This window comes from Mastigoproctus giganteus, chromosome 12 (genome assembly GCF_048544385.1).
Source record: "Mastigoproctus giganteus isolate SK-2022 chromosome 12, ASM4854438v1, whole genome shotgun sequence".
Lineage (NCBI taxonomy): Eukaryota > Metazoa > Arthropoda > Arachnida > Uropygi > Thelyphonidae > Mastigoproctus > Mastigoproctus giganteus.
Window position 1 is genome coordinate 172,195,200 of NC_143586.1, and position 27,130 is coordinate 172,222,329.

At 38.2% G+C, this 27,130-nt stretch overlaps 1 protein-coding gene across 1 annotated transcript in view; it reads right to left on the bottom strand.

The window, feature by feature from the left end:
* The window catches only part of LOC150077598 (phospholipid-transporting ATPase ABCA1-like), a gene marked incomplete at its 3' end in the record, with an annotated part of 856,770 nt that overhangs the window by 398,755 nt on the left and 430,885 nt on the right, over positions 1-27,130 (bottom strand). Inside the window, exon 22 of the mRNA XM_090386943.1 lies at positions 2,863-3,000. Within this exon, the coding sequence (XP_090243069.1) occupies positions 2,863-3,000 (138 nt within the window). The remainder of the gene's footprint in view (positions 1-2,862; positions 3,001-27,130) is intronic.

Sequence of the window (27,130 nt, forward strand, 5' to 3'; positions counted from 1 at the left end):
AACTAAGGCCATATATTTTTCCGGGGTATGCGGTGGTCATTCCCTGACCTTTCCGCATCCTCCGTATTTGGTGGTCACGGGTCCGAACCCCGGTCTAATCAAGAAGCGTATGCTACGCACTGCTGCTCCTGCCCACCAGGCTACGGAGGCGCCTTAGGCAGGCGAGAATAGATTACGAGAAATCTTTGGCAAAGGATGCAAAGAAAAAAAGCAAAGACTTCTTTACTTATATAAACTCTAAAAGGAAGAGGATGAATCAGATTGGTCCACTTGACATCAATGATTTGACTATAGATGATTATTCTCAGATCTAAATGAGTATTTTGCATCTACATTCACACAATTTATTCAAGAAGGAGAGGGCCAGATGTTTAACAAATTCTAATAGGGAGCTAAGTGATTTTGCGATAACTGAGAATTTTGTAAGTGATTTTTTAATAACTAAGTGGAGGAGAAATTGCTGAAGTTAAACATAAGGAAAGCACTTGGGGTGGACTGGATTTATCCAATTGTATTAAAGGAGGCAGCAAAGGAAGTAAACAAACCCTTAGCCATAATTACGAAAGCTTCCTTGGACTCAGAGGATGTCCCCATAGACTGGAGAAGTGCAAATACATCCTCAATTCACAAAGGAGGGATCAAAGGGTGACACGGGTAATTACATACCTGTTTGTCTAACTCCTGTAACAGGGAAAATAATGGAGTCACTGGTTAAGGAAGTGATGCAGGATCATCTAGACAAGACTGCCGTTATAGTTCCGACACAGCATGAATTTGTTAAGGGGAAGTCTTGTCTGAAAAATTTCGTTGGATACTATGATGTGGTCACAAAGGAATTGGATGCAAAGAATAATTTTTATATCATATACTTGAATTTTAGGAAAGCTTTTGATACTGTGGCACATGGAGGACTACTGTACAAATTGGAGCAGTATGGCATTGAGGGCAAGTTGCTACAATGGATAAAAGGATGGTCGAGTGGGAGAAGACAGAGTGGTTATCAATGGACACTGCTCTTTGTGGACTAATGTTATTAGTGGAGTCCCCCTGGGTTCGGTGTTGGGCTCATTGTTGTTTTCGGCATTTATCAATGATATTGGTATATCAGTGTTAATGTCTAAGTTTGCATATGATACGAAGGTTGGAAGGGTTGGTAATGACAGTAATGCTAGTACGCTACAGTAACAGAATCTGGAAAAGTTGAGCAGATCGGCTGAGAGGTGGCAACTGAAGTTTTACATTGACAAATGTAAAGTACTGCATATGGGTAGCAGTAACCCCAGAGTAACGTATCAATTGGGTAGTACTACACTCAGGGTAGTGGAGAATGAAAAGGACTGGAAGTAATTGTGCAGTCAGATATGAAGTTTTCTGAGCAGTGCAAAAAGGCTGCAAATGTAGCTCATGGTCTTTCTTGTCAATGATATACAGGAATTTTGCTAGCAGGGATAAGGGGGTGATTGTCCCCTTGTATAAGGCAATGGTCAGGCCACACCTTGAGTACTGTATACAGGTCTGGAGGCTTCATTTTAGGAAATGATATAGAGCTGCTGGAACGAGTACAGAAAAGGGCAGCGAGATTGGTGAGTGGAACAAAGGTTTGGTGTTACCAAGAAAGGTTTAAGTTCTGCAAATTGCAGTTTCTGGAGATTAGGCACCTGCGAGGTGATCAAGGCCTTGAACGGTTTTAGAAAGCTCAATGCTAATGGGATTCTTCCTCTTGCTCAGATTACTTGCTTGAGGGGACATAAATTCAAATTGAGGAAAGACTACTGTAGAACAGATGTGCTGAAATTCTCCTTTAGCCAGTGGGTGGTTGATAGTTGGAACACTTCCATCTGTTGTAGTGGAGGTCAGCAATTTAAATAAGTTCAGGGCAGAACTAGACAAACATTTGGAGTGAATGAATGGGTGAAATGGGAAGGATTTTTTTTTTTTTTTTTTTTTTGGCTGATGCTATATAAGCTTCCTTTCTTGCATCATATGCTCTACTAATGCTAATCCTGCTACGTTATGACATTCAATGCAGGCAGCTTTAGGAAAAGAAATTACATGCTATTTATCCTTCAGTAAGACTTCCCAATCTAAAAATGTTATGGACTGGGGTTATATACAAAGTTCAGTGCCAGGAAAAAAGAATGATCCACAAGGAAATCACACAGACACCATATTTAACGTGGAACTAAGCTTGTCTATCGCCAAAAAGTGCAATTTTCCAGAGGGACTATATCATTGTTTAGCCATTGGTGATGTGGCTTGCATCATAGTCCCAGCACTGAATTTTTTGTACCACTTCTATTGTTTTCACTGAATGTAAGTGATAATCCACAATCGCAATACAAGAGCTACTGTGAACAGAGTCAGAGGTAGATTCCCACTATATTTGGGCCTCCTGTGTTGTGATACATTTCACAGTGAGGAAACAAAAAAGGAGGAGGATGGGGGGGAGGGGGGACAGGAATACTAGTGATCTGTGAAATTGTCAATTGCATATCATTGAGAATTGCACCTGCACTTGGCTTGAATTGACAATTGCTAAAATAAATGCTGAGGTTATTTATTTCCTGATATCAAGAAATAAGCAAGTAGTATTAGTATTATAGTTTTTTCTGAAAATCCAGATAAAACAGAACATCAAGACATTTGCATAACTGAAATGCTGAAATATATAAAGGGTATATGTTTTCATTGAAGCAAGAACTTCATTAATTTATATTTTCCATTTAAATTTAGAAATCAAACAAGTTTGATTTGCAATCAACATTCAGTAAAGCAAAACTAATTGAAATTTAAATTGACTTTTTTCCTACAGTTTAAATGTCAGCATTTCCATTAAAAACAAATTATAGTAATTCTACATACCAGTTTTGTATTTTAACAGTAATTCCCAAATTGATCTTCTGGCATAAGGATCCACTCCTGCTGTAGGCTCATCGAGAATTACAGTTCTAGACCCACCAACAAAAGCAATGGCAATAGATAACTTCCTCTGCATACCACCTGCAGTTGGAAGGAGCAATGTTTAATGCTTTACACAGGATTTAAAACAAGTTTAATAAATAAGAGAATATTATTAAAACATTTTCATGCTTTCACTACTGATACCAATATATGGCAGCCTCAGGTTTAATTCTGATATTCTTCCATGCTAATGACAGTGCTTTTTGTATAACATGGAAATCAAAATTTTCTTCTACAGTTAGATGTGTTTACTGTTTTGTCAGGAACTAATTAATGGTAGAACACAACGATTCGTCGCAGCGTTTTGAATAATTTTTATTTATTGTGTTTACAAAATGGAGAGTGAATGCCATCACATTAAAAAATAAGAGATACAAAGAGGGGGGGGGGGGGGAGAAAAGCACTTCCAGCATATTTACTGTTAAATGCAGTGAATACTGGTGGTCAAATTGTAATCACAAGTTTCTATTACCAATCTAGGATCAAATGAACTGAAAGGATACAAAGTTTCTTTTTTTTTTTTTTTTTTGGTATCAGATAATGATCTTAGTGAGATTCTGGCCTTTGGTATCAGGTTCCATAATAGTCATAAACTTTATTGCTTTCTGACTATAATGTTCCATCATCCCAAAAGCTTCTGTTTGTTTATATTTTTGTATCTTAACTTATAATAAATTTATTAGTTTTCAGAGGAAGCAATAAACTTTATGACTAAATTTACACTAATAGCCTAGACATGTACTCTACATAATTATATGCTGCACCGCAGCATATATGTATGCATTCATATATGCTGCCGTGCCAACTCTATTGTCTCACATGCATATGTGCCAATAGCTCTCCTCAGGCAGTCAGCGGCAATGTGCAACAGTGTTCAGTATGTTCCATGCTGACGAGACAAGGTGATAGCTTTTCAAACTTTATTTCACAACTTATTTTTAACCCCTTTAAATATGAACCAATGAGTCAAAAAAGGAAAAGTAATGAAAGCGGTGGAGCTACTAAACGTAAATGGCTTACATTAGAAAAAAAACTTGATATTATCAAGTGCCATGAAGGTGGTCATCATATGCTAAAATTGTGCAGGAAAATGGAATGAATGAAGCATCAGTGTGAACGATTATTTGAAAGAAGGATCAGGTTAAAGAGCATGAAATTTCTACATTTTACATGATGAAAGTGATAACTAAGCAAAGAAGTTCACTATTGATTAATAGGGAGAGAAGGTTGTAATAAAAAAAGGATTCCTTTGAGTCAAAACATCATTCAAGTGAAAGTCATGAGCCTTTATAACACACTCAAGGAAAAAGAAGAAAATGAAGACGAGGAGACTAAAGAAATATTTACAGCCAGTTGTGGTTGGTTTTTCTGATTTAAAACTGCATTGGGCTTCACAATGTTCGTATCTGACATGAAAGTGCAAACAAAGTCGCTGCTGCAAGATTTCCCAGTGAACTGAAAGACACATCATTGAAGAAGGTGGCTACGAGGAAGAACAAATTTTCAATGTCAATGAAACTGGACTGTTCTGAAAAAATATGCCCTCACGAACTTTTTTAGCTGAAAATGAAAAGGTCCAACCTGGATATAAAGCATGAAAAGATCGTTTAACACTTTTATAGGGTGGAAACTCATCTGAGGATTTTTTTATTCAAGCCTCTACTCATGTTCAGAGCAGAAAATCCAAGAGCTCTAAAGGGTTGCGTAAAAAGCGCATTGTCTGTAATTTGGCGATCCAATAAGAAAGCATGGATTACGAGAGAATTGTTTACAGAATGGTTCACATATTATTTTTGTCCGACTGTTGAATGTTACTGCAAAGATCAAGGAATGGAGTTCAAAATTTTGATGCTTTTAGACAATGCACCAGGCCATCCACCTGAAATTTCTGATCTCAATGAAAATATAAAAATATGCTTTCTTCACCAAACACAATGTCTCTCTTACAGCCCATGGATCAAGGTGTAATTGCCACATTCAAGGCATATTATCTGCAGTGAACTTTTTCCCAAGCGATTGAAGCTTCAACAGGAGTGGGATCATCATCTTTACAAACATTTTGGAAAAATGATAACATTAGGAATGCGATTGAAAATATATCTGCATCTTGGCTAGAAATCACTACCAACAACATGCGTTCTGTTTGGCACCATATTTTGCCCCATTTGGCTGGTTTTCACTGGTTTTGAACCGCAAGTTCAGACAATTGCCAAAGACATTGTGAAGATCAGAAAAGACTTGGGGTTCGAAACTTTCGACGCCAATGTGATGATTGCATTGACTCACATGCAAATGACTTAAATGATGAAACTCTCATTGAAATTGATGAGCAAACTGCATATGATAAAGAGGAAAACAACTCTGAAGTGGATAGCACTGAAGTTGCAACAAAAGAACTTTCAACAGAAGAATTGGAGTAAGCTTTGCGGGGGGGGGTTGAGATGTCCTGCGAGGCAATTATGAATGGAGATCCGACGTTAAGCGTAGCATCAAGATATGGCAAATTTTACAAGATGGGATTCGATGCTACAAAGACTTGTATGCTGAGAAAAAGAAGAGACAACTTCACAAGACTTCATTATTGAAATACCTAAATGAACAATAAAGCTTTTTTCTCATCTCTAATTATGTTACCTTTTCATTAATAAAATTTTTCCAATATTTTTTATTTCAAATCCTTTTAATTGGTATCAAGCACAAATTGTTTATAGATTTATTATAATTTGTTTAGAGACCATTTCTCAGGTACACATTCAGTTAAAACCCATTATAATTATACCTCAATCAGCACGGTTTCACATAACAGTTTCGGTACCAATTATCAGTGCTATGCAGGAAATTGCTGTGTGTGTGTGTGTGTGTGTGTGTGTATATATATATATGCTATTCGTAAGAGTTTTTAAAGGTAAAATATGATATACTAGCTTAACAGATAGCCCATAATAATAGCATAATAGCATATTTATACAGACCGATGTAATGTTTAATCGTCCTAGATGGCATTAATTGGTTATGTGACTACTTAATTATTATTTTTATTATAACATTTAATAATTGCTTTTTCATGCTTGGAGATATATATATATATATATATATATTAGTAAATTTTATTTTAGACTAAACTAGCTTTAGTCTGGAAGGCCTATATAAAATTAAAAATAATAATGAAAAATAAAAATAACAATAAAAATGAGAATAAACAATAAAAATGAGAATGAGAATGAAAATGAAAATGACATTCTTCCACTTGGTCATCAGTCTGCTACATTTCTTTGGGGGGCTTTGAGCAGACCAATAGCCAGACTAAAAGAATGTCTCATACCTACCTGTTTCTGTTGTCCCCAATCCAGTTTTGCCTGATTTTAATTTTTAGGTGATTGTGTAAAAATTAATGGAAATTAAATGAATAGTGCTAATAAACGAGAAAAGATAATATGTGTTAAATTTAAATTTTATAAAAATAGTGTCAGAATCAGCAAACTGGGATAGGCAACACAAAGCCAACGGGAATGTGTCATATTAAATGAGAATGGGTTCTTACTTCCTTGTACTGTGGTGGTCAGACTGAAAAGGGATTAATTTCCACCTTCTGGTTGTTTTATGTGTGCTGATTAAATACTGCGCAGCCGTGCTTTTCATTTAATATGGCATGGTGAAATTGCTGTAGGCAATATGCCCTATGTCAATGGGAATGTTCTGATAGACTTGAGAGGGTTTTTATTTGAGTTAGGCCATCAGAGGATGGCCTCTGATGGCAGAAGGAACCTATATGAATGAAATGGTTGTTGTGGTGTTTTTTAGTGCAAGGACAACTTAGGCCATATTGCACCTCCCAAATCAATTGACTTTACATAAGGGAACTGCTTGTACAGCAGTTAAAAACGATCATACACTTTAATTTGTTTTAAATAGAGAAATAATTCAGAGAGATTTGCTTCTTTGCCTATGATGCTATTGAGAGACAAAGGTTGTTGCAGATCTGAGATGGAACTAAAAGCCATTCGTCGGGCGTTGTTAAACAAGCTACATTCGACAAGTATATGTTTTACTGTAAGTGGCTGTGAGCAGTTTGCACATTGAGGAGGATCATTCCCTGTAAGCAGATAGAGATGTGTGAGGTGAGTGTGACCTATTCGGATTCTGGCTAAGATTACTTCTTTTCTATTTTTACGAAGGCCAGAAGTCCATAATTGTGGTTCAGATTTTATTTGAAATAGCTTGTTATTTGTTTGCATTTTCCACAGAATTGTCCATTGTTCCATGCATGTTTTCTGAATTTTGTGTCTGTAATCAGGATATTTGTTGAGGCTGTATTAGAAGGATGCTTTGCAGCATCATCTGCACATTCATTTCCTGGAATACCACTGTGGCCTGGGACCCAAGAAAAGATAACAGTTTGTTTATGCTCATGAAGCTGCATCAGCTTATGTTTTATGAGTTTTAATAAAGGATTGGTAGGTGAGGAAATACCTTTCAAAGCCAAAATAGCACTTTGTGAATCGGTATATACTATACTTTTATTTATTGACAGCAGTGAGATATTTTCCAGAGCAAGCTTAATGGCATGAAGCTCAGCGGTATAACTGCTACATTTGACTGGAAGTGAAAATGAGATAGTTGAATTAGGGAGGACAGCAGCTGCACCCACTTGATTGTCAGACTTTGAACCATCAGTATAGATCTTGGTGAATTCGGGGTACTTTTGTGTATGAGCATAATGTAGTTGTTGGATGTTAATATTTGCTATGGAACTTTTACCCCATTGCTCAAGGTATTCATGAGAAGAAAATGTGAAAGTAGACCATGGGGGATCTGGATCTTTTGATTCTCTGAGGATATTATCGAATTGGATGTTCCAGCTTTCTGCTAGAATCTGCAGTCTGATACCAGCAGGCTGAATTGTTCTGGGTATATTTCTATAGTGAGTTTTCCACAGAGGATCATGCAGGAGTGGCCAAACAGGATGAGTAGGCAGGCTTTAATTTTAGCTGAGTAATTCATCAGTAACATTTTTCTTCTGATGCTAAGTGGAGGTTCGTGAGCTTCAACGTAAAGACTTTGAACCGGTGATGTTCTGTATGCACCTAGGGCTATCCTAAGAGACGAATGTTGGATGGGCGCATGACGCACTAAGGTGCTTTCCCTAGCTGAGTCATAAACAGGTGCTCCGTAGTCTAGCCGAGATCTAATTAGGGACTTATACAAGTGGAGCAGGGTTTGTTTGTTATTTGGTTTTTAGGAGCATTAGCAACTAAGGCCATATTGCTCCGGGATATGCGGTGGTCAATCCTTGACCTTTCCGCATCCTCCATATTTGGTGGTGACGGGCTCGAACCCCGGTCTAATCAAGAAGCGTGTGCTACGCACCGCTGCTCCTTCCCACCTGGCTACGGAGGCGCCGTGGAGCAGGGTACAGCGATCTGCACCCCAAGATGTACTGGAGATTACCCGGAGTATATTCATTTTCCTTGCACAAGAGGTTCTTAGATATTTTATGTGCTCCTGGAAATTTAATTTCTTATCAAAAATTAGCCCTAGGAGCCGAATACTGTTCACGATTGGTATAGGGTGATTGGCCAAGTGCAACTCAGGTTCAGGATGCATTCTGTGCTTTGTGCAGAAATGTATGGCTGTTGATTTGTGGCTTGACAGTCTGTATCCATTTTGTGCCATCCATAATTCAATGTTGTTTATGGATATTTGTAGATGCCTCTCGATATAGTTCATATTTTGGGAATGGCAGGATATGGTAAGGTCATCCGCATAGAGATATGAGTCAACTGTGTTTGGAATGCAGTTTGTAATATTGTTTATTCGTAGTGAGAACAGAGTGGCACTAAGAACAGAGCCCTGTGGGACTCCTTCTTCTTGTATATATGTTTGAGATAAAACCTGCCAGTACTTAACTTGGAAAGACCTGTGTCGAAGAAAGCTTTGAATAAAATATGGTAAGTGCCCTCTCATATGAATAGAATGAAGATCTCTTAGGATGCTGTATCGCCATGTGGTATCGAAAGCCTTCTCTATATCAAGGCATATCATGACGAGATGTTGATTTCTGATGAATGCATTTCTTATGTTGGATTCGGCTTTGGTCATGAGGTCTAGGGATGATCTATTCTTTTGGAAACCAAACTGATTATTACTGATTATGTTTCAGGATTCAAGATACCATGTGAGACGATGGTGAACCATTTTTTCCAAAGTCTTACTCAAGCAGCTGGTAAGAGAAATTGGTCTATAATTGTGCGGAATCGAGTGATCTTTTCCAGGTTTCGGTATAGCTATTATAGAAGAATGTTGCCAGGAGGTGGGGAATATATGTTCTGAGAATATCCGATTGTAACGTTTAAGCAATAAAGATAGTGATTTCTGATTGAGATGTTGAAGCATTATATAGTAAATTCCGTCAGGGCCAGGAGCACTGTTTCTTGAGGTATACATAACTTCTTTCAGTTCAGAAATTGTTAATGGTTGGTTATAGGGTAAATGGCAGTTAGCTTTGAAGTTCAGTTTCCTTTTCTCTATTCCGGCTTTAATTTTTTGGAAAGACTGTTGATATGCACTTGAGGCAGATAATTCACAGAACACAGTTCCTAAGGCATTGGCAATCTCTCCAGGAGAGGAGATCTCCTTCCCATTCCAGTTAATAATAGGAGAAGGTGGTACATGATATTTTCCACTTAGCTTCTTTATTTTTTCCGAGATTATTCGGGTATCAGTATCTTTGTTGATTGAGGAGGCGAATTTTACCCATGAATCTTTTTTGGCCTTTCGCCGGATGAAACGAGCTTTGGCTCTCAGTTTCTTGTAGTTAATAAGGTTCGCAGTGGTGGGATATTTGCGGAAGGTATTCCATGCTGCATTTTTTTCCTTTTTCGCTTTATTGCAATCACATTCCACCAGTGATTGGTATGCCGATGGTTTCTTATTTGAGACTTTGGGATGGCTGCTGTTGCAGCTGTTAGTATCTGCTTTGTAATAATTCGGTGGCAGCGTCAATAGGAAAAGACTTAATGATATCCTCATCAAAAGATACATGATTGGTAAATTTTGTCCAGTTTGCTTTGGAAAATTTCCATTGAGTTTTTGTTTGTGTTTGTTTGAAATGGGTGGATTGAATGCTACAAATCAGCGGAAAGTGATCGCTGTTTAGAGGATTGTCGTGTACTGTCCACTCTATGGCTGGGAACAGGATCGGAGAGCAGATTGAGAGATCGATAGCAGTGCTTGACCCAGTAGGAAAATGGATGTAGGTGGGTAAGCCAGTGTTCAACAGTGTCAGATTCTCTCTATAAAGTAGCATTTCAATAAGTTCGCCATGTCCATCTGAGACCAGTGAACCCCACAATGGATGATGTCCATTAAAATCGCCTAATAGACAGATCGGAGATGGTAATTGAGAAATAAGGTTTTTCAGATCCTGAAATGTGCATAGATGGTTTGGCGGAAGATATATCGAGACCACTGTCAATGTGATACCGATAACTATATGCGTTGCAACAGCTTCTAATGGTGTTTTCCAAGGAATGTGCCTGGAAGGGACTCTTGATTCCACAAGTACAGCTACTCCTCCATGAGGACTGTTAGTTTCAGATCGATCTTTTCTGAAGATGGTATAATTTTTGACTGAAACGGAGATTTTTGGTGTTAAATTTGTTTCTTGTAAGCACATAGCAGCGGGTTTGAAATGGTGAATTAATTCATAAATATCGTCAATACTGCTGCGAAAACCTCTGCAATTCCACTGTATGATCTGTTCCATTATTTAGTTCTGTGGGTGGAAGTTGAGTCTGTCTGTTTTTTGTGGGTGACTTGTTTACCTCTTTCGAGTTTTGATTTTTCTTTTCTTAAAAAATTAGGGCGTTCTGAGTCATTAATTTCTTCCATATCTCCATTTGCATGTATTTCAAGCAGATCCTGATTAGTTATGTCATCAGTGTCCATGCTTGATATATGAGATTGCTTTGCCTCAACAGGATCTGATTTCTGTAAATTATCTACTGATTGACAACGGGGAGGTCTCTGGGATGGAACTGTTAGTGGTGTATTACTGCATTGGTCTACTACGTTTGGTGGAGATGGATGTTCAATAGATAGGACTAACCGAGCCCAGTTGGAGATCGATGTGTCTGGAGGAATGGTCACTTCAGTCTGACATGCTACTGATTGGTGACTGTGTGTGTAGCAGTAGCATAGGTGTGTTTTGGCATACTTAATTTTACTTGTTTTCTTGCCTCTTGATAGGAAACCTTATTTTCAATTTTATATTTTTGTATTTTTTTCCCCAACTTCCAGAGGTCGCAGTCTTTGGAATAAGCGGGATGGTTGCCTTTGCAATTCGGACACTGTGGAGTTGGTGCCTTACATTCTGTTTGTGTATGAGTTTTACACCCACAGTTTGCACAAGTTGCATCTCCATGGCATGCTATCTGGGAATGGCCAAATTTCTGGCATTTAAAACATCTTAGAGGGTTCGGGATATAGGGCCGAACACGACAGTTTAAATATCCTGCCTTGACTGAAGATGGTAGATTTGGAGAACTGAATGTTAAAATTATACTCCGGGTAGGGACTAAATTGCCATCTTTTCGGATCATGATCCTTTTTGCTTGAGTGACGTTTTGTTCTTTAAGTTCTTGAACTATTTCATCTTCGGGGACGTTCAATAAATCCCATTCAGTGATCACTCCCTTTGAAGAATTGAGGGTGGTGTGATTTGAACTGGGATTCCACTCAAGGATGTCAGACGTAGTAGTAGCTCAGAATGTCTAGAATTGGTGGTCTCTATTAACAAATCTCCAGATTGAAGACATTTCACCATTTTTGGTGAACCTGCAGCATGTTCTAGGCATCTCTGAATGGTGAAGGGGGAGAGCTTGCCGACAGGTTGCGTTGACAGAGAATGTATAATCAGGAAGGCTGGTAATTCCTGTCTGCCAGTGTCTTTCTTCATTCTCTTTGAGATAGAGGAGTCATGGTCAGTGTCGTGTGTCTCATTTAATTGAGAGCTCTTCGGCTCTAAGCGTGGAAAATCACTTGTTTCCATCTCTGCTCCTTTTAGCCCCGGGGGTTGTCTTATCCCCCAGGTTACTGGCCCCGCCACGTGGAGGCAGGAGCGGTGCCACCAGTGACCAAGCGGTTGTAGAAGTTAGTTGTTTGTTATTAGTAAAATATATATACTAAATAAAGAAAGGTTGTTTTCCTTTCTGTGTTCTTACTTAATACTTTAAGCACAGAACAACTGGAAGTAAATTAAATAGAAAAAGACACTAGAAATCAAATAAAACTTTTTCTTTAATAAGGGCACTCTATAAATCACTGAGAAAATCGCTTGTCACTATTGCTTGGCACTCGGGGCCGAATGAAATGGTGTGTTTATGCAAGTACAAGATGTGTTAGTATGATATGAAGTATGTTAATGAAAAAGTGTGTTAATGAGAATATATAGGAAATGCTATCCCCTGGACAAGGGCTGGTGTAGCTTTTCTAAGGCATAACGATTCGGGTGACACTCAAGTCAAGTGGACCCAATTTCAGCGAAGTCCAGACGGTCTGTGGCAGCCAAATCCTCTGCTTGCACCTTGAAGGAACCTATATGAATGAAACGGTGTGTTTATGCAAGTACAAGATGTGTTAGTATGATTAAATACAAGAAGTATGTTAAAGAAAAAGTGTGTTAATGAGAATATATAGGAAATGCTATCCCCTGGACAAGAGCCGGTGTAGCTTTTCTAAGGCATAACGATTCGGGTGACACTCAAGTCAAGTGGACCCAATTTCAGTGAAGTCCGGACAGTCTGTGGCAGCCAAATCCTCTGCTTGCACCTTCGCGATGGTGGAACTGTTAGTAATTCTGGGTATAACCTCCATGCACAAGCACACGGTGGGTGACCACCCAGGTCTGAACCAACGTAAGCAGGGGTTGAGGTGTGGTGCCCACACCACATGGAGGAATGCCACCCCTCTGTGTTACCAGGCAGTACTAGGTGGTAGATGACACTCATCAACCGGTGCAATACCACCACTTTGCTTATTGGAGGCTTGAAGTGGTGGAACCCATAGTTAGTCTCCAGAGCTAAGTTCCGGTCAACCCTTCCCCATCTCTTCCATCATGCAGTATGATTGATGACTTCTGAGGTTATGATGAACATCATGGCAAGATCCAATTTTCCTTACATTTCGAAGGTACAGCTCTAAAACGGTGTTCGCAGGCCGGCCGATAGTTAGTACACCGGACTGAACCTATTGGTAATCCTCTAGGAGGCTTACGGATCAGCTAGTGTATAATCTTGCTACCTCTACTCTACCAGATAGTGACTGGAGGGAGTCCGAGTAGTGTGTATGCGGGGGGCATTGTCGAGGCCACGTTATGTCAAGGATCTGGATATATTCTTACTATGTGTATGCCATATCCAAAAATTTCATTACTTCATACAGCATGTCCCACTACACTTTTTCTTACATTGAATACACACCATGAATTGTCAAACTAATAGAGTAAGCTTATCAGCGAAAAGATGTAAACCTCCCAAACACTTCCTAATTCGTTTCACAAATATACGTGGTCTCAATTCTAATCTCAACGATGTCCATTTCCACTTGCAGTCTGCCACACCCCATGTACTTTTTCTAACAGAATCGCAGTTATCGGTTGATTCAACTACTGCTCAACTCATCTGCCCAAATTATTTGCTGTATGATTCCTTTCGCCTCAAAGATGGTACTTATGCATATGTCCGTTCCGATATTCCCTGTCAGAGACTTGGTAATTTGAAATCTCATCTTTTCGATATTCTCTGGCTTAAAATCTCTACCTCACTGTGTCAAATTCATCTGTTCTCTTTACAGTTCTCCAATTCTACTAATTACTATGAGCTCTTTGATATCCTGTCTTTGCAACTTGACTTTCTCCAGTCCAACTTTCCTAACAGCGAGGTAATTTTCCTTGGTGATTTTAATGTTCACAACTCTAGCAGGCATCCGTTTTCTAGTCACACCAACCGAGCTGGTCAAGGATGCTGAGGCTTTTGCAATTACTAATGATGTTTTTTTTTTTTTTTATATAAAACCGAAACACAAGAGGTCTTAGAACCTATAATATTTAGTACGAGGCCTGGGTTGGAGGTTGAGAAGAAGATATTTGTTGACATTGGACTTGAACTTCTCTAGTTTGTAATTTTCAGGAGATAAGTATGAAGGAAGGTTGTTCCAGAAAACGGCAGTTGAATGAATAAACGACGAAGATGAAAAGTTGGTTCTGCAAGTTTGAAGATTGACAGTAATAGATGTTGGCTGGTGACAGCATGTGTTCAGACTGTTTTGAAAGAGAGAGCAGAAATTATAGAAGCCAATTCAAAAGAAAAGTACCCATGTAAATATCTGTAGAACGAGGCATGCAGCAGAAACAGTACATCTATGAGACAGCATTAGAGATGAATCATTAATTAACCTAACTGCCCTCTTCTGAACGGAATCAAGAAGCCTGAGATACGTTTTTGGGGCACCACCCCAGATGTGGGAACAATATTCCATGGTAGGGCAGATTTGCGATTTGTACAGAGTGCACAGCTGTTTGGAAGAAAAGTAACGCTGAGAGCGAAAGAGAAAACCAAGTTTTTTAGATGCAGAGGAAGCACTATTTGTAATGTGCTTGTGCCAAGAGAGAGATTTGAAGTCAGGGTAATCCTCAAAAGAGATATATCATTTTGCCTAGAAATCAGAGTATCACCAAAGATAACCATAGGAATCCTTTTTGTGAGATATAAGACAAGACCGAGTTTTAGAAGGATTGAAATCAACTAAGTTGTCTTTGCCCCACTGGAGAATTACCTGAAGATCGGCATTTAAGGAATTGGTAGCAGATTTTCGAGAAGTTGAAGCTGATTGAGCAGGACAAGGTTTCTCAAAATGGAAAGTGGAATGCAATGTGCTATCATCGGCAAAACTATGGATAGGATTTCCAGTCAATGGAAGAAGGTCATTAATATACAAGAGGAAAAGAGTGGGAGAAAGAACTGAACCTTGGGGGACACTGGCATTAGTAGAGAAGTTAGAAGACAGGGAGCCATCTACCATCACCCTCAGTGAGCGATCAGAGAGAAAACTGGATAACCAATTACTAAAAACAGTTGGCAAACCATAAGATGGAAGCTTGTTTAGAAGAACTTTATGCCAAACACAATCAAAAGCCTTTGAGATGTCAAGAGCAACTACTTAGGTTTCACCAAACCTTTCCATTGAATTAGTCCATAAATGGGTAACATAAGCCAGAATATCACCAGTGGATCAACACTAATGGAAGGTTTCTAGGTAGTTTAAGAGTTGGCGGTTAAGTGATTTCTCCATTACTTTAGAAGAGTAGAAGTAATTGCAATGGGACGATAATTGGATGGAAGGGATTTGTCACCCTTTTTAGGAATTGGCTGGATATGAGCAAATTTCCAAGCAGAAGGAAAAACACCTTTGGAATAAGAAATTGAAAAAAAGATAGCAAAGAAGAGGAGTACGTTCAGGAGCACAGGTTTTGAGAACAAGTGGAGAAATACCATCGGGACCTGGAGCTTTCTTAGCATCAAGATTCATCAAAATCCTTCTGACATCCTTTTGACGGAAGACCACAGGAGGCATTGAATGGAGCATGTTGGGAATGGTGGGAGGTGTTTTACCAAGATCATTAAGACACAAGTTGGAGGAAAAATGGATGCTAGCAGTTCAGCTTTATCCTTGGCTGAAGTGACAACAGAACCATCTGGTTTGGACAGAGGTGGGAGCAGAGATGAGCAAAAGTTGCGGCCAATAGCTTTGGCCGAGACCAGAATGCTCTGCTACAATTAGGTCAAGAAGCAAGTTTTCTACTCTTAGCCTGTTCAAACTCTAGTTTGGACTAATTAATAACTGCTTTACAATTGTTGCGGGCTTTGGTGTAGGCAGAAAATGAAACTATGGTTAGGATTATCCGGCATTTTTATAGGTAAATGAATAATCTGTACAAGATTATTAGTAATTGCAAAAGCCTCAGTATCTTGACCAGCTGGGTCAGTATGACTAGAAAACGGAAGCCAGCTGGAGTTGTGAACATTAAAATCCCCAAGTAAAATTACCTCATTGTACAGATTGTTCATTTACCTACAAGAATACTGGACAATCCTAACCATACAGCCAACATGCTTGATCCTTTTCTCACAAATAACCCTTCTAAGTACACGGTCGAAGTGAGAGATCCCTTAGGCACCTCAGATCACAACTTGGTGATTGTCTCTTCTCCAATGGAGCCTTTATCTTATGGCTATTCCCAACCTCGTGTTATTTGGCATTACAAGAATGCAAAATGGGATGACCTGCGAGATTTCTTTTCTTGTTTTGCTTGGTCGGATTACTGTTTCAAAACTTCTGAACGTTTGCTCAGATCGTGTTGGTGAAATTATTCTTGCAGGAATGGAATCCTTTATCCCACACTCCACTTTAAAATCTCGTCCTTTATCTAAACCTTGGTTTTCCAATAAATGTGCTACAGGTATTGAAGAGAAGAACGTTGCATATCGTAATTGGCTTGTTTCTAATTCTTCAGTTTCATTTTCTGCCTATACCAAAGCTCGGAACAATTGTAATGGAGTTATTAATCAGTCCAAACTAGAGTTTGCACAGGCTAAGAGTAGAAAACTGGCTTCTTGCCCTAATGGTAGCCGAGCATTCTGGTCTCTTGTTAAAGCTATTGGCTGCAACTTTTGCCCGTCTCTGTTCCCACCTCTGTCCAAATCAGATGGTGCTGTTGTCACTTTGGCCAAAGATAAAGCTGACCTGCTAGCATCCCATTTTTCTTCCAACTCATGTATTAATGATCTTGGTAAACCACCTCCCACCATTCCCAACGCGCTCCATTCAATGCCTCCTGTGGTCTTCTGTCAAAAAGATGTCAGAAGGATTTTGATGAATCTTGATGCTAAGAAAGTTCCAGGTCCCGATGGTATTTCTTCAATTGTTCTCAAAACCTGTGCTCTTGAGCTTACTCCTCTTCTTTGCCACCTTTTTTCACTTTCTTATTCCAAAAATGTTTTTCCTTCTGATTGGAAATTTGCTCATATCCAGCCAGTTCCTAAAAAGGGTGACAAATCTCTCCCATCCAATTATCATCCCATTTCAATTACTTCTATCTTTATAACGTAATGGAGAAATCAATTAACCACCAACTCTTAAACTACCTAGAAAGCTTCCTTCTTATCAACGATCGCCAGTACGGATTCCGTCAGTGTCAATTCACTGGTGATATTCTGGCTTCTGTTACCCATTTATGGACTAATTCAATGGAAAAGTTCGGTGAAACACAAGCAGTTACTCTTGACATCTCAAAGGCTTTCGATCATGTTTGGCATAAAGGTCTTCTAAACAAGCTTCCATCTTATGGTTTGCCAACTGTTTTTTGTAATTGGTTATCTAGTTTTCTCTCTGATCGCTCACAGAGGGTGATGGTAGATGGCTCTCTATCTTCTAACTTCTCCAATAATGCCGGTGCCCCCCCCCAAGGTTCAGTTCTTTCCCCCACACTTTTCCTCTTGTATATTAATGACCTTCTTCCATTGACTGGAAATCCTATCCATATTTGTGCCGATGATAGCACATTGCATTCCACTTTCCATTTTGAGAACCCTTGTCCTGCTCAATCAGCTTCAACTTCTCGAAAATCTGCTACCAATTCCTTAAATGCCGATCTCCAGGTAATTCTCCAGTGGGGCAAAGCAAACTTAGTTGATTTCAATCCTTCTAAAACTCAGTCTTGTTTTATATCTCGCAAAAAGGATTCTTCTGCTCCTGTTCATATATTTGGTGAGACTCCGATTTCTATGCAAAATGATAAATCTCTTTTGGGATTACCCTGACTTCTAATCTCTCTGGGCACAAGTACATTACAAATATTGCTTCCTGTGCATCTAAAAAAATTTGGTTTTCTCTTTCGCTCTTACTTTTCTTCTAAACAGGTTTTCACTCTGTACAAATCGCAAATCCGCCCTACCATGGAATATCGTTCCCACATCTGGGGTGGTGCCCCCAAAACCTCTCTCAGGCTTCTTGATTCTGTTCAGAAGAGGGCAGTTAGGTTAATTAATGATTCATCTCTAACAGAGTCTCTTAACTTGCTGTCTTATAGATGTACTGTTTCTGCTGCATGTGTATTCTAGAGATACTTCCATGGGCACTGTTCTTCTGAATTGGCTTCTATAATTCCCACTCACTCTTTCAAAACAGTCCGAACACATGCCGCCACCAATCAATATCCATTTACTGTCCAACTTCAAACTCACAGAACCAACTTTTCATATTCCTCATTTATTCATTCAACTGCCGTTTTTTGGAACAACCTTCCTTCGTATGTATTTCCTGAAAATTACAGTCTACAGAAGTTCAAGTCTAATGTCAACAAATATCTTCTTTTGTCTTCTCAACCTCCAACCCAAGCACAGTACTAAGTACTATAGGTTCCAATACCTCTCGTGTTTGGGGTTTAAGTAAAAAAAATAATAATAAAAAATAACGACCCGTGTATGTTCGAGGGGATATAACTCTATACATATTTACAGCCTCCTACAATGTGAATTTTCACCCTGTGTCTCTAAATTTTATACTGTGTTCGTAATTAACTGAAGGGATACGAACACTATTATGTGTTTGCACATTAATGGGATAAAAAATGGTAAAATTAAGCAAGAGCGCAGCAACTATAACAGGGTTAGGCCACAAAATTTAACGACTTTGATAAACTCCTCACAGAATGGGATAGGGATTCTATTAATGTGAAAACTATACACAATACCCTATTTGCGCTTAAAATCACTAAACTAAAATCATTAAGCAAGATTTACCAAAAACGCACAATCCAGAACACACATCTCATCCATACTTTAGAAGGTATATTTAAATTCAGAATTGGAATTGATTATCCAGTTAGAACAACAAAAGAAGACTGCATTATAAAATTCCTTAATCGTTCATTTGATTATGTCAACATCAGAGATATCATGAATAAAACCAAGACATACCTTCCCATAAAAAATATCAACATAGAAATCAGAAACAGATACAACAGGCCAATAGGAATGGCCATATGTAACTATAAAAACACAATTTCTAATATGAACACCACAGATCAATCCTGTTACTGCCACAAAAACAAATATAAAAAAATACATAGAACCTCATTACAATCATATCATTACAGGGGAACCTTAACAGTAGAGAGGACCATATCCTAAGAGAGAGAGAGAGAGAGATTATGAAAAAGGCAACTAAATTCAGACCCAGCACCCAAGCCAACCTAAAAAACACATGCAAATCTATTTACATGGATCTTCTACAATTCGCCTTTAAAACCGCCTACAAATTCAACACACCAGTAGAAGCATTTCAAAGTTGGATAAATACTTCCACCAAACTTATCCTGGCTAGATTGAAAGAAATCATACCACACCAAAATTACATTAAACAATACAACCTTAAAAGAATTAATTATAAAATGAAAGAACTACAAAATAAATTCGTCATTACAAGTACAGATAAGGCCGATAATAACTTCAGTGTTATATGCAAAAAATTCTACATAGACACGCTTAAAGAGGAGATGGACCACAGTGATACATATAAGCTTGTCAACTCCACACCTAGCTGCATTACCAAAAAAACTTATAGCCATTTTTTTTTTTTTTTTTTAGTAGTTGTTGGCGCATAGGCTTCTGTGGCCATAATGCACCTCCCAAGGTTTTTTTGCAGTTCTCTGATCCAAGCCCGAGGCGGGAATCGAACCCGTGACCTTTGGGTTGCCAGGCAAGCACTTTACCCACCTGGCTAGCCTGGTCGGCTATAGCCATTCACAAAAAAAAATCAAATTAAAAATAACACAAAATACCCTTTTGTATATTGGATTCCTAAGTTCCATAAAGTCCAGATTGGAAAGACGTTCATCACTTCTGGCAGAAACAGCTATATAAAACCATCCAGCAATTTAATGGAGGACAAATAAAATATTATAGCCAACTAACTCACCAATACTAAATTTATCTCCAATAACAGAAAATATTTAGACTACATCAAAAGCAATAGAATCAGAAGTCTATACACTTACGATTTTAAAAACCTTTTCACCAGTATACCACACGACAATTTAAAAAAAAGTTCTTATACACTACTATGAAACTTATCAGAATATAATGGAATGTAATAAACAGTATTGGCACGACCTTATTAATCTTAGTGTCAAAAACTATTACTGTACGTACTTATGGGAGACAGCATTTACATGCAGAGTAGGGGAGTGGCTATGGGGGCCAGTAGTTCTTGCTTCATAGCCAACCTCTACCTGCATTATTTCGAAAACAATATCAAAGAAGAACATATATTCTGCAGACATATTGATGATGTTCTGGTTATCAATTTCAATAATTTCAACATTGTAGCCAAGGAAATTTATCCTGCAGACTTAACCATAGAACGCACTAACCGGGATAGCAACCTACAAGCTTGATATCTTGAGAGCCAAATCACTATCACCAATGACAATGTTTACACTCGACATTATGATAAGAGAGACCATTTTAGCTTCCCAGATATAAAGCTTACCAACGGGGAGAGCAATTTGGCTAAACATATCCATGGCAACACTATTAGAAATGAGACAAAGAGGTTAATACACATCTATAATAATCAAGATAACACTGACAGAAGAAATAAAAAACTGATAGATACTCTCATCAAGAATAATATACCTGCCAATTACAGCAGACATCATATTAAAGCGGCCATACTTGGAAACCTCAACCTTCATCACCCCAACACCAATCCCAATACACTGAACCAGTTTAGAACTATAGCACCAATAAATGGCCCTTAGCCCTTCTTTGCCTGGCTGTCTAAAAACCAGTGTCCTTCATCAATCTGAGATAAAGATTAACGCCTAGAGAAATGACTTCCCAATTCTGATTCCTGGGTTTATTGCGCTCAGAAGAGGCTTGTCGTCTGACTGCACTAACCCGGCTGACCAAAAATTCCCCCTCCCCAAAAAACAGACAATCTAATAATTGGCAATTTATCAACTTGCACCAATAATCCAGCCTAAGGTATTATTTTAAACACATAATAGCGTTCATATCCCTTCAGTTAATTACAAACACAGTATAAAACTTAGAGACAACAGGGTGAAAATTCACATTGTAGGAGGCTGTAAATATGTATATAGTTATCCCCTCGGACATACACGGGTTGTTATGCCTTAGAAAAGCTATACCGGCCCTTGTCCAGGGAATAGCATTTCCTATATATTCTCAACACTTTTTCATTAACATACTTCTTGTATTTAATCATACTAACAAATCTTGTGCTTGCATAAACACATCATTTCATTCATATAGGTTCCTTCTGCCATCAGAGGCAAACCCCCTGCCCCTAACTCAAATAAAAACCCTCTCAAGGCTATCAGAACATTCGCATTGACATAGGGCATATTGCCTACAGCAATTTCACCATCACACCATAGTCAATGAAAAGCGTGGCTGTGCACTATCACTTAATCAGCACACATAAAATAGCCAGAATGTAGGAATTAATCCCTTTTCAGTCTGACCACCACAGTACAAGAAGTAAGCAAGAACCTATTCTCATTTAATCTGATACATACCCGTTGGGCTTTGTGTTGCCTATCCCAGTTTGATGATTCTGACACTGTTTTTACAAAATTTAAATTTAACACTTATTATCTTTTCTCATTTATTAGCACTATTCATTTAATTTCCATTAATTTCTATACAATCACCTAAAAATTAAAATCAGGCAAAACTGGAATGGGGACAACAGAAACGGGTAGGTATGAGACATTCTTTTAGTCTGGCTATCAGTCTGCTCAAAGCCCCCGAAGAAGTAACAGACCGATGACCAAGTGGAAGAATGTTATTTACATTTACATTTTCATTGTTTATTATCATTTTTATTGTTATTTTCATTTTTCATTATTATTTTTATATAGACCTTCGAGACTAAAGCTAGTTTACTTTTACTAACTGTTAGTTTGGTCCCTACAGATAGATACCATAAAATAAAATTGACTAATATAATTTCATGCACGTATAATGTCTAAGTGGCCCATGTACAATAGCATTAACGTTGCACACCTGACATGTACCTATTACGGTAAACTTTACCAAAAATCATTTTGATAGTCTTCAGTAAGAACACAATATATATAAGATCTGTGTGTATATAGACATATAGACATATATAGACATCTGTGTGTATATAGACATATAGACATATATAGACATCTGTGTGTATATATAGACATCTGTGTGTATATATAGACATCTGTGTGTATATAGACATACACACAGATAAATATATATATTTATCTGTGTGTATGTCTATATACACACAGATAAATATATATATAAGGTAAACTGCAGCCATTATCTGTCCACTGAGATGGAAGCCTCCTCAATGTTGGGGAAATGGACCATAATCTGCCGCACGTTGCGTGTTAGCAGATCGACCATATTTAACAGTCAGGGGCTTAAATCCCGGTCTATTCAAAGAATTTGTGCTACTGCCCTCCCGCTCCTGACCACTCAGCTATGGAGGCTGAGTTTCTGTATACATACTCAGAGATTAAAACAGGGTTTTATTTGCCTCATTATTTCTAGGGGACTTATCTTTCCAGTTCATCCCTGATATCAATCCACCAACAGTGTAAAATTCTGGTCATAGATTTCTGGTTACTAATTAAGAGTTTAATTGTAGAATGGACTGAAAATGATGGGATTTGCAAAACTAAATAAGCTAAAGCTCTAAAGTTCTTAAGTACTAGGAAGAAATCATTTTTCAGATACTTATAATACATTTAAGTGACCTGTAAATCCAAAGCACCTATCCCTGCTAAAATTAAATTAGAATAAAAACAACAGCGGTTTTAATCCTTAGTAACATAATATAACGTTCTTTATGTTTCACCAGTCTGGACAGGTGTTTCAAATTCAAAATAACTTATTGATTGGTTCTTCAGATCGACTTTTTTTTTTCTTTTTTAAGTCCAGCTATGAATCTGTAAAAGTTGTAATCCTTCATGGTCAACTGCTTAAATTATTGTGAAACTGCTTTTTTGATTTGCCACAATAATCTCTCACTTTTTTGCAAATTACATAACGCGGATATTTGCTACCCTGAAATTTCGGAATTTGTGGTTCGGAAAATTCCTAGAAAATCCTCTAGAGATAAACAAACACTTACCTCTCTATTAACCAGACTGCAAATTTGACTGAGAAATATTTTCCAATTTAACCTTATTTTCTTTATTTACTCTTTGAATTTAGACTGTGTTATTAATTCACAATGAAACTCTTCTTTTGCATGCAGCAAAACTAATTCAGATGAATCTCAATCAGTCCAAAGACAACCAATACTATATAACCTCTCTCTCTCTATCTCTCTCACCCAGATTTCACACTATAATTTTCTTATTTTATTAAATAAAATTTTTGTTGGTTACGTACATGCTAAATGATAACTTTTGTTTTAGTTTAATGCTTTTATTTTTATTACAAATTATTTTATTGTTTATTTTTTAAATTTATAAATCATTGTCTATGCAAGCCCCTATAGCTGAACAGTTGTTTCTGAACATGGTTTGTTTGTCATTATCTGCAGTATATGTCATATCTGTGCATGGCCTCTGCTCTGGAGTGCATATTATTATTATTATTAGGCTTATGCTGCACCAGCCAAAAAAAACAAAAAAAATTTCCCATGTTACCCTAAGAAAGAGAGGGGGGAGAGAGAGTCAGAAGAACACTGACCAAACCAGTGCTTCTTATCTTAGCATTAGCAGAGCATATGATGCAAGACAGCGAGTTTATATAGCATCAGCCAAAAAAAAAAAAAAAAAAAACACCCTATCCATTCACTCCAAATGTTTGTACAGTTCTGCCTTGAACTTATTTAAGTTGCTGATCTCCACTACAGCAGATGGAAGTTTGTTCCAACTATTAATCACCAGCTTCCTAAAGGTGAATTTCCTCACATCTAATCTAGAATTGTCTTTCCTCAATTTGAATTTATGCCCCCTCAGGTGAGCAATCTGAGCAAGAGGAAGAATCCCATTAGCAATGAGCGTGCTCAGTTCATTCAAGGTCATATACACCTCTATTAGATCACCTCACAGGTGCCTAGTTTCCAGAAGCTGCAATTTGCAGAACTTAAGCCTTTCTTTGTAACACCAACCGTTTATTCCACTCACCAATCTCATTGTCCTTCTCTGTACTCATTCCAGCAGCTATACATCTTTCCTAAAATGAAGCCTAAAACAAATGAAGCCTAGAACTAAAACAAAATTTAAAATTCTGTTTTAGTTCACTTTTCGTGCGGGCAGTAGGTTGGACACCGCTGTGAATCAACTGTAAGCACCCTGTTCGAGAATTAGGAGAGAGTGGTTTTCTTTTACCCCGACAAATAGTAGTGGTAGTAGTAATAGTAGTAGTGGCACGTGATGCAAGAAAGCAAATGTATGAGCTTATGCAGCATCAGCCAAAAAAAAAAAAAAAAATCACACCATTCCCTCCAAATGCCTGTCCAGTTCCTCCTTAAATTTATTCAACCTATCAACTTCCACAACGACAGATGGAAGTTTGTTCCAGCAATTAACCACCCGCTGGCTAAAGGCAAATTTCCGCACATCTATTCTACATCTGTCTTTTCTTAATTTGAATTTATGCCCCCTTAGGTTCGTAATCTGAAAAGTGGAAGGATCCCATCAGAATTCAGCGTGCTCAACCCATTCAAGGCCTTATATACCTCAATCAGATCACCGCGCAGGTGCCTAGTCTCCAGCCACTGCAATTTGCAGAACTTAAGCCTCTCTTGGTAAGAGGATCCCTTCATTCCTCTCACCAATCTTGTTGCCCTTCTCTGTACATGCTCAAGTAAATCTACATCCTTCCTAAAATGAGGCCTCCAGACCTGTACGCAGTACTCAAGGCGTGGCCTGACCATTGCCTTATACAGAGGGATAATCACCTCCTTTTCCCTGCTAGCAAAATTCCTATATATCATTGACAAAACCCCATGACCTGCCCTGGCAGCCTGTCTACATTGCTCAGAGAACTTCATATCTGACTGCACAATTACTCCCAGGTCTTTTCCATTTTCTACCACCTTAAGTGTAGTACCACACAGTTGGTACGTTTCTCTGGGGTTACTTCTACCCATATGCAGTATTTTGCATTTGTCAAGGTTAAACTTCAGTTGCCACTTCTTAGCCCATCTGCCCAAATTTTCTAGATCCTGTTGCAGTAGCACACTGCCATTACTGTCATTAACAACCCTGCCAACCTTTGTATCATCTGCAAACTTCGACATTAAGCCTGATATACCTTCATCAATATCATTGATAAATATACAAAACAACAGTGGACCTAACACCGAACCCTGTGGGACTCCACTAATAACATTAGTCCAAGAAGAGCAGCACCCATTGATTACCACCCTCTGTCTTCTCCCACTTAACCATTCTTTTATCCATTGTAGCAACTTACCCTTAATACCATTCTGCTCCAACTTGTACAATAGTCTTCCATGCGCAACAGTGTCAAAAGCTTTCCTGAAATCCAAATATATGATATCAAAATTATTTTTTGCATCCAGTTCCTTTGTAACTACATCATAATATCCTATCAAATTTGTCAGACAAGACTTTCCCTTAACAAACCCATGCTGTGTCTGAATTATTGCTGCAGTCTTGTCTAGATGATCCTGCAATGCATCTTTAACCAGTGACTCCATTATTTTACCTGGAACAGAAGTTAAACTAACTGGTCTGTAATTACTCGTGTCACCCTTCGATCCCCCTTTGTGAATTGGGGATACATTTGCACATCTCCAGTCCGTGGGAACCTCCCCTGAGTCCAAGGATGCTCTCATAATTATGGCTAAGGGTTTGCTTAGTTGCTTTGCCGCCTCCTTTAATATAACTGGATAGATCCCATCCACCCCAGGTGCTTTTCTTACGTTTAACTTCAACAATTTCTCTTTCACTTTGCTCTCAGTTATTACAAGATCATTAAGCACCCTGCTACAATTTGATAACCTTCTGCCATTTTCAAACCTTAACTCCTCATGTGTGAATGTAGATGCAAAATACTCATTCAGTTTGTTTGCTATCTGAGCAGGATCATCAACAGTCAAACCATCGATGTCAAGTGGACCAATCAGATTCATCCCCTTCCTTTTACAGTTTATATAAGTAAAGAAATCTTTGCTGATTTTCTTAGCATCTTTTGCCAAGGATTTCTCGTAATCTGCCTTCGCCTGCCGAACCTCCTTTGTGACCTGATTACAGATTTACCTATATCTGCCATAGGCTTCTGAGTCGCTTGATAATTTATATGCATCCCATGCATTTGTCTTCTCTGTTACGAGTCTCATTAGTTCATTTGACAACCATTTAGGCCTAAACCTTGAACAATATTTCTTAATAGGTATGAAACTTTTAGTAGCTTCCACGATTAATTCCTTGAATGCTTCCCACTTAGAATTTACTGTTGGTAACATCGTCAGTTGATCCCACTGTACAGAATTTAAAAACTGTCGGAGACCACTGTACTCGCCTTTATGGAAGCAAAAACCCTTTCCTTTACCCCCGATGGTAATTAAATCTTTAAGTAAATCCCACGTCAGTACATTGTGATCACTGCCACCTAGTGGTTCTTTTATCTGCAAATTCCTAATACATGAATGATCACTGCTGATAACCAGATCAAGCGTATTACTTTCTCTGGTTGCCTCTCGAACATGCTGCTGCAGAAAACAATCATCCAATAAATCCACAAAAGTCTGACTAGTGTGTGAGTGACCAACCCACAAGTTCCAGTCAATATCTGGGAACAAATAATCATTTGTTGTTTCGCAGGAGTGTTTTATCCATACTTTCCTGTACATTTTTTCTATCTCTGTTTACACAGTACCTGAATATCCAGATGACACCAACATTTTGGACAGTTTGAAAAGAAAAAAAAAAAAGAAAAAATTCAAATTTAACAACTAGTTCAAAGAACTAGTGACAATATCGATGACGAGAGAAGGAAAATGGGGACAACAAAGGTATTAAACTTTCTAAATGTGAAATGTTGGCATTTGGTGAGAATGA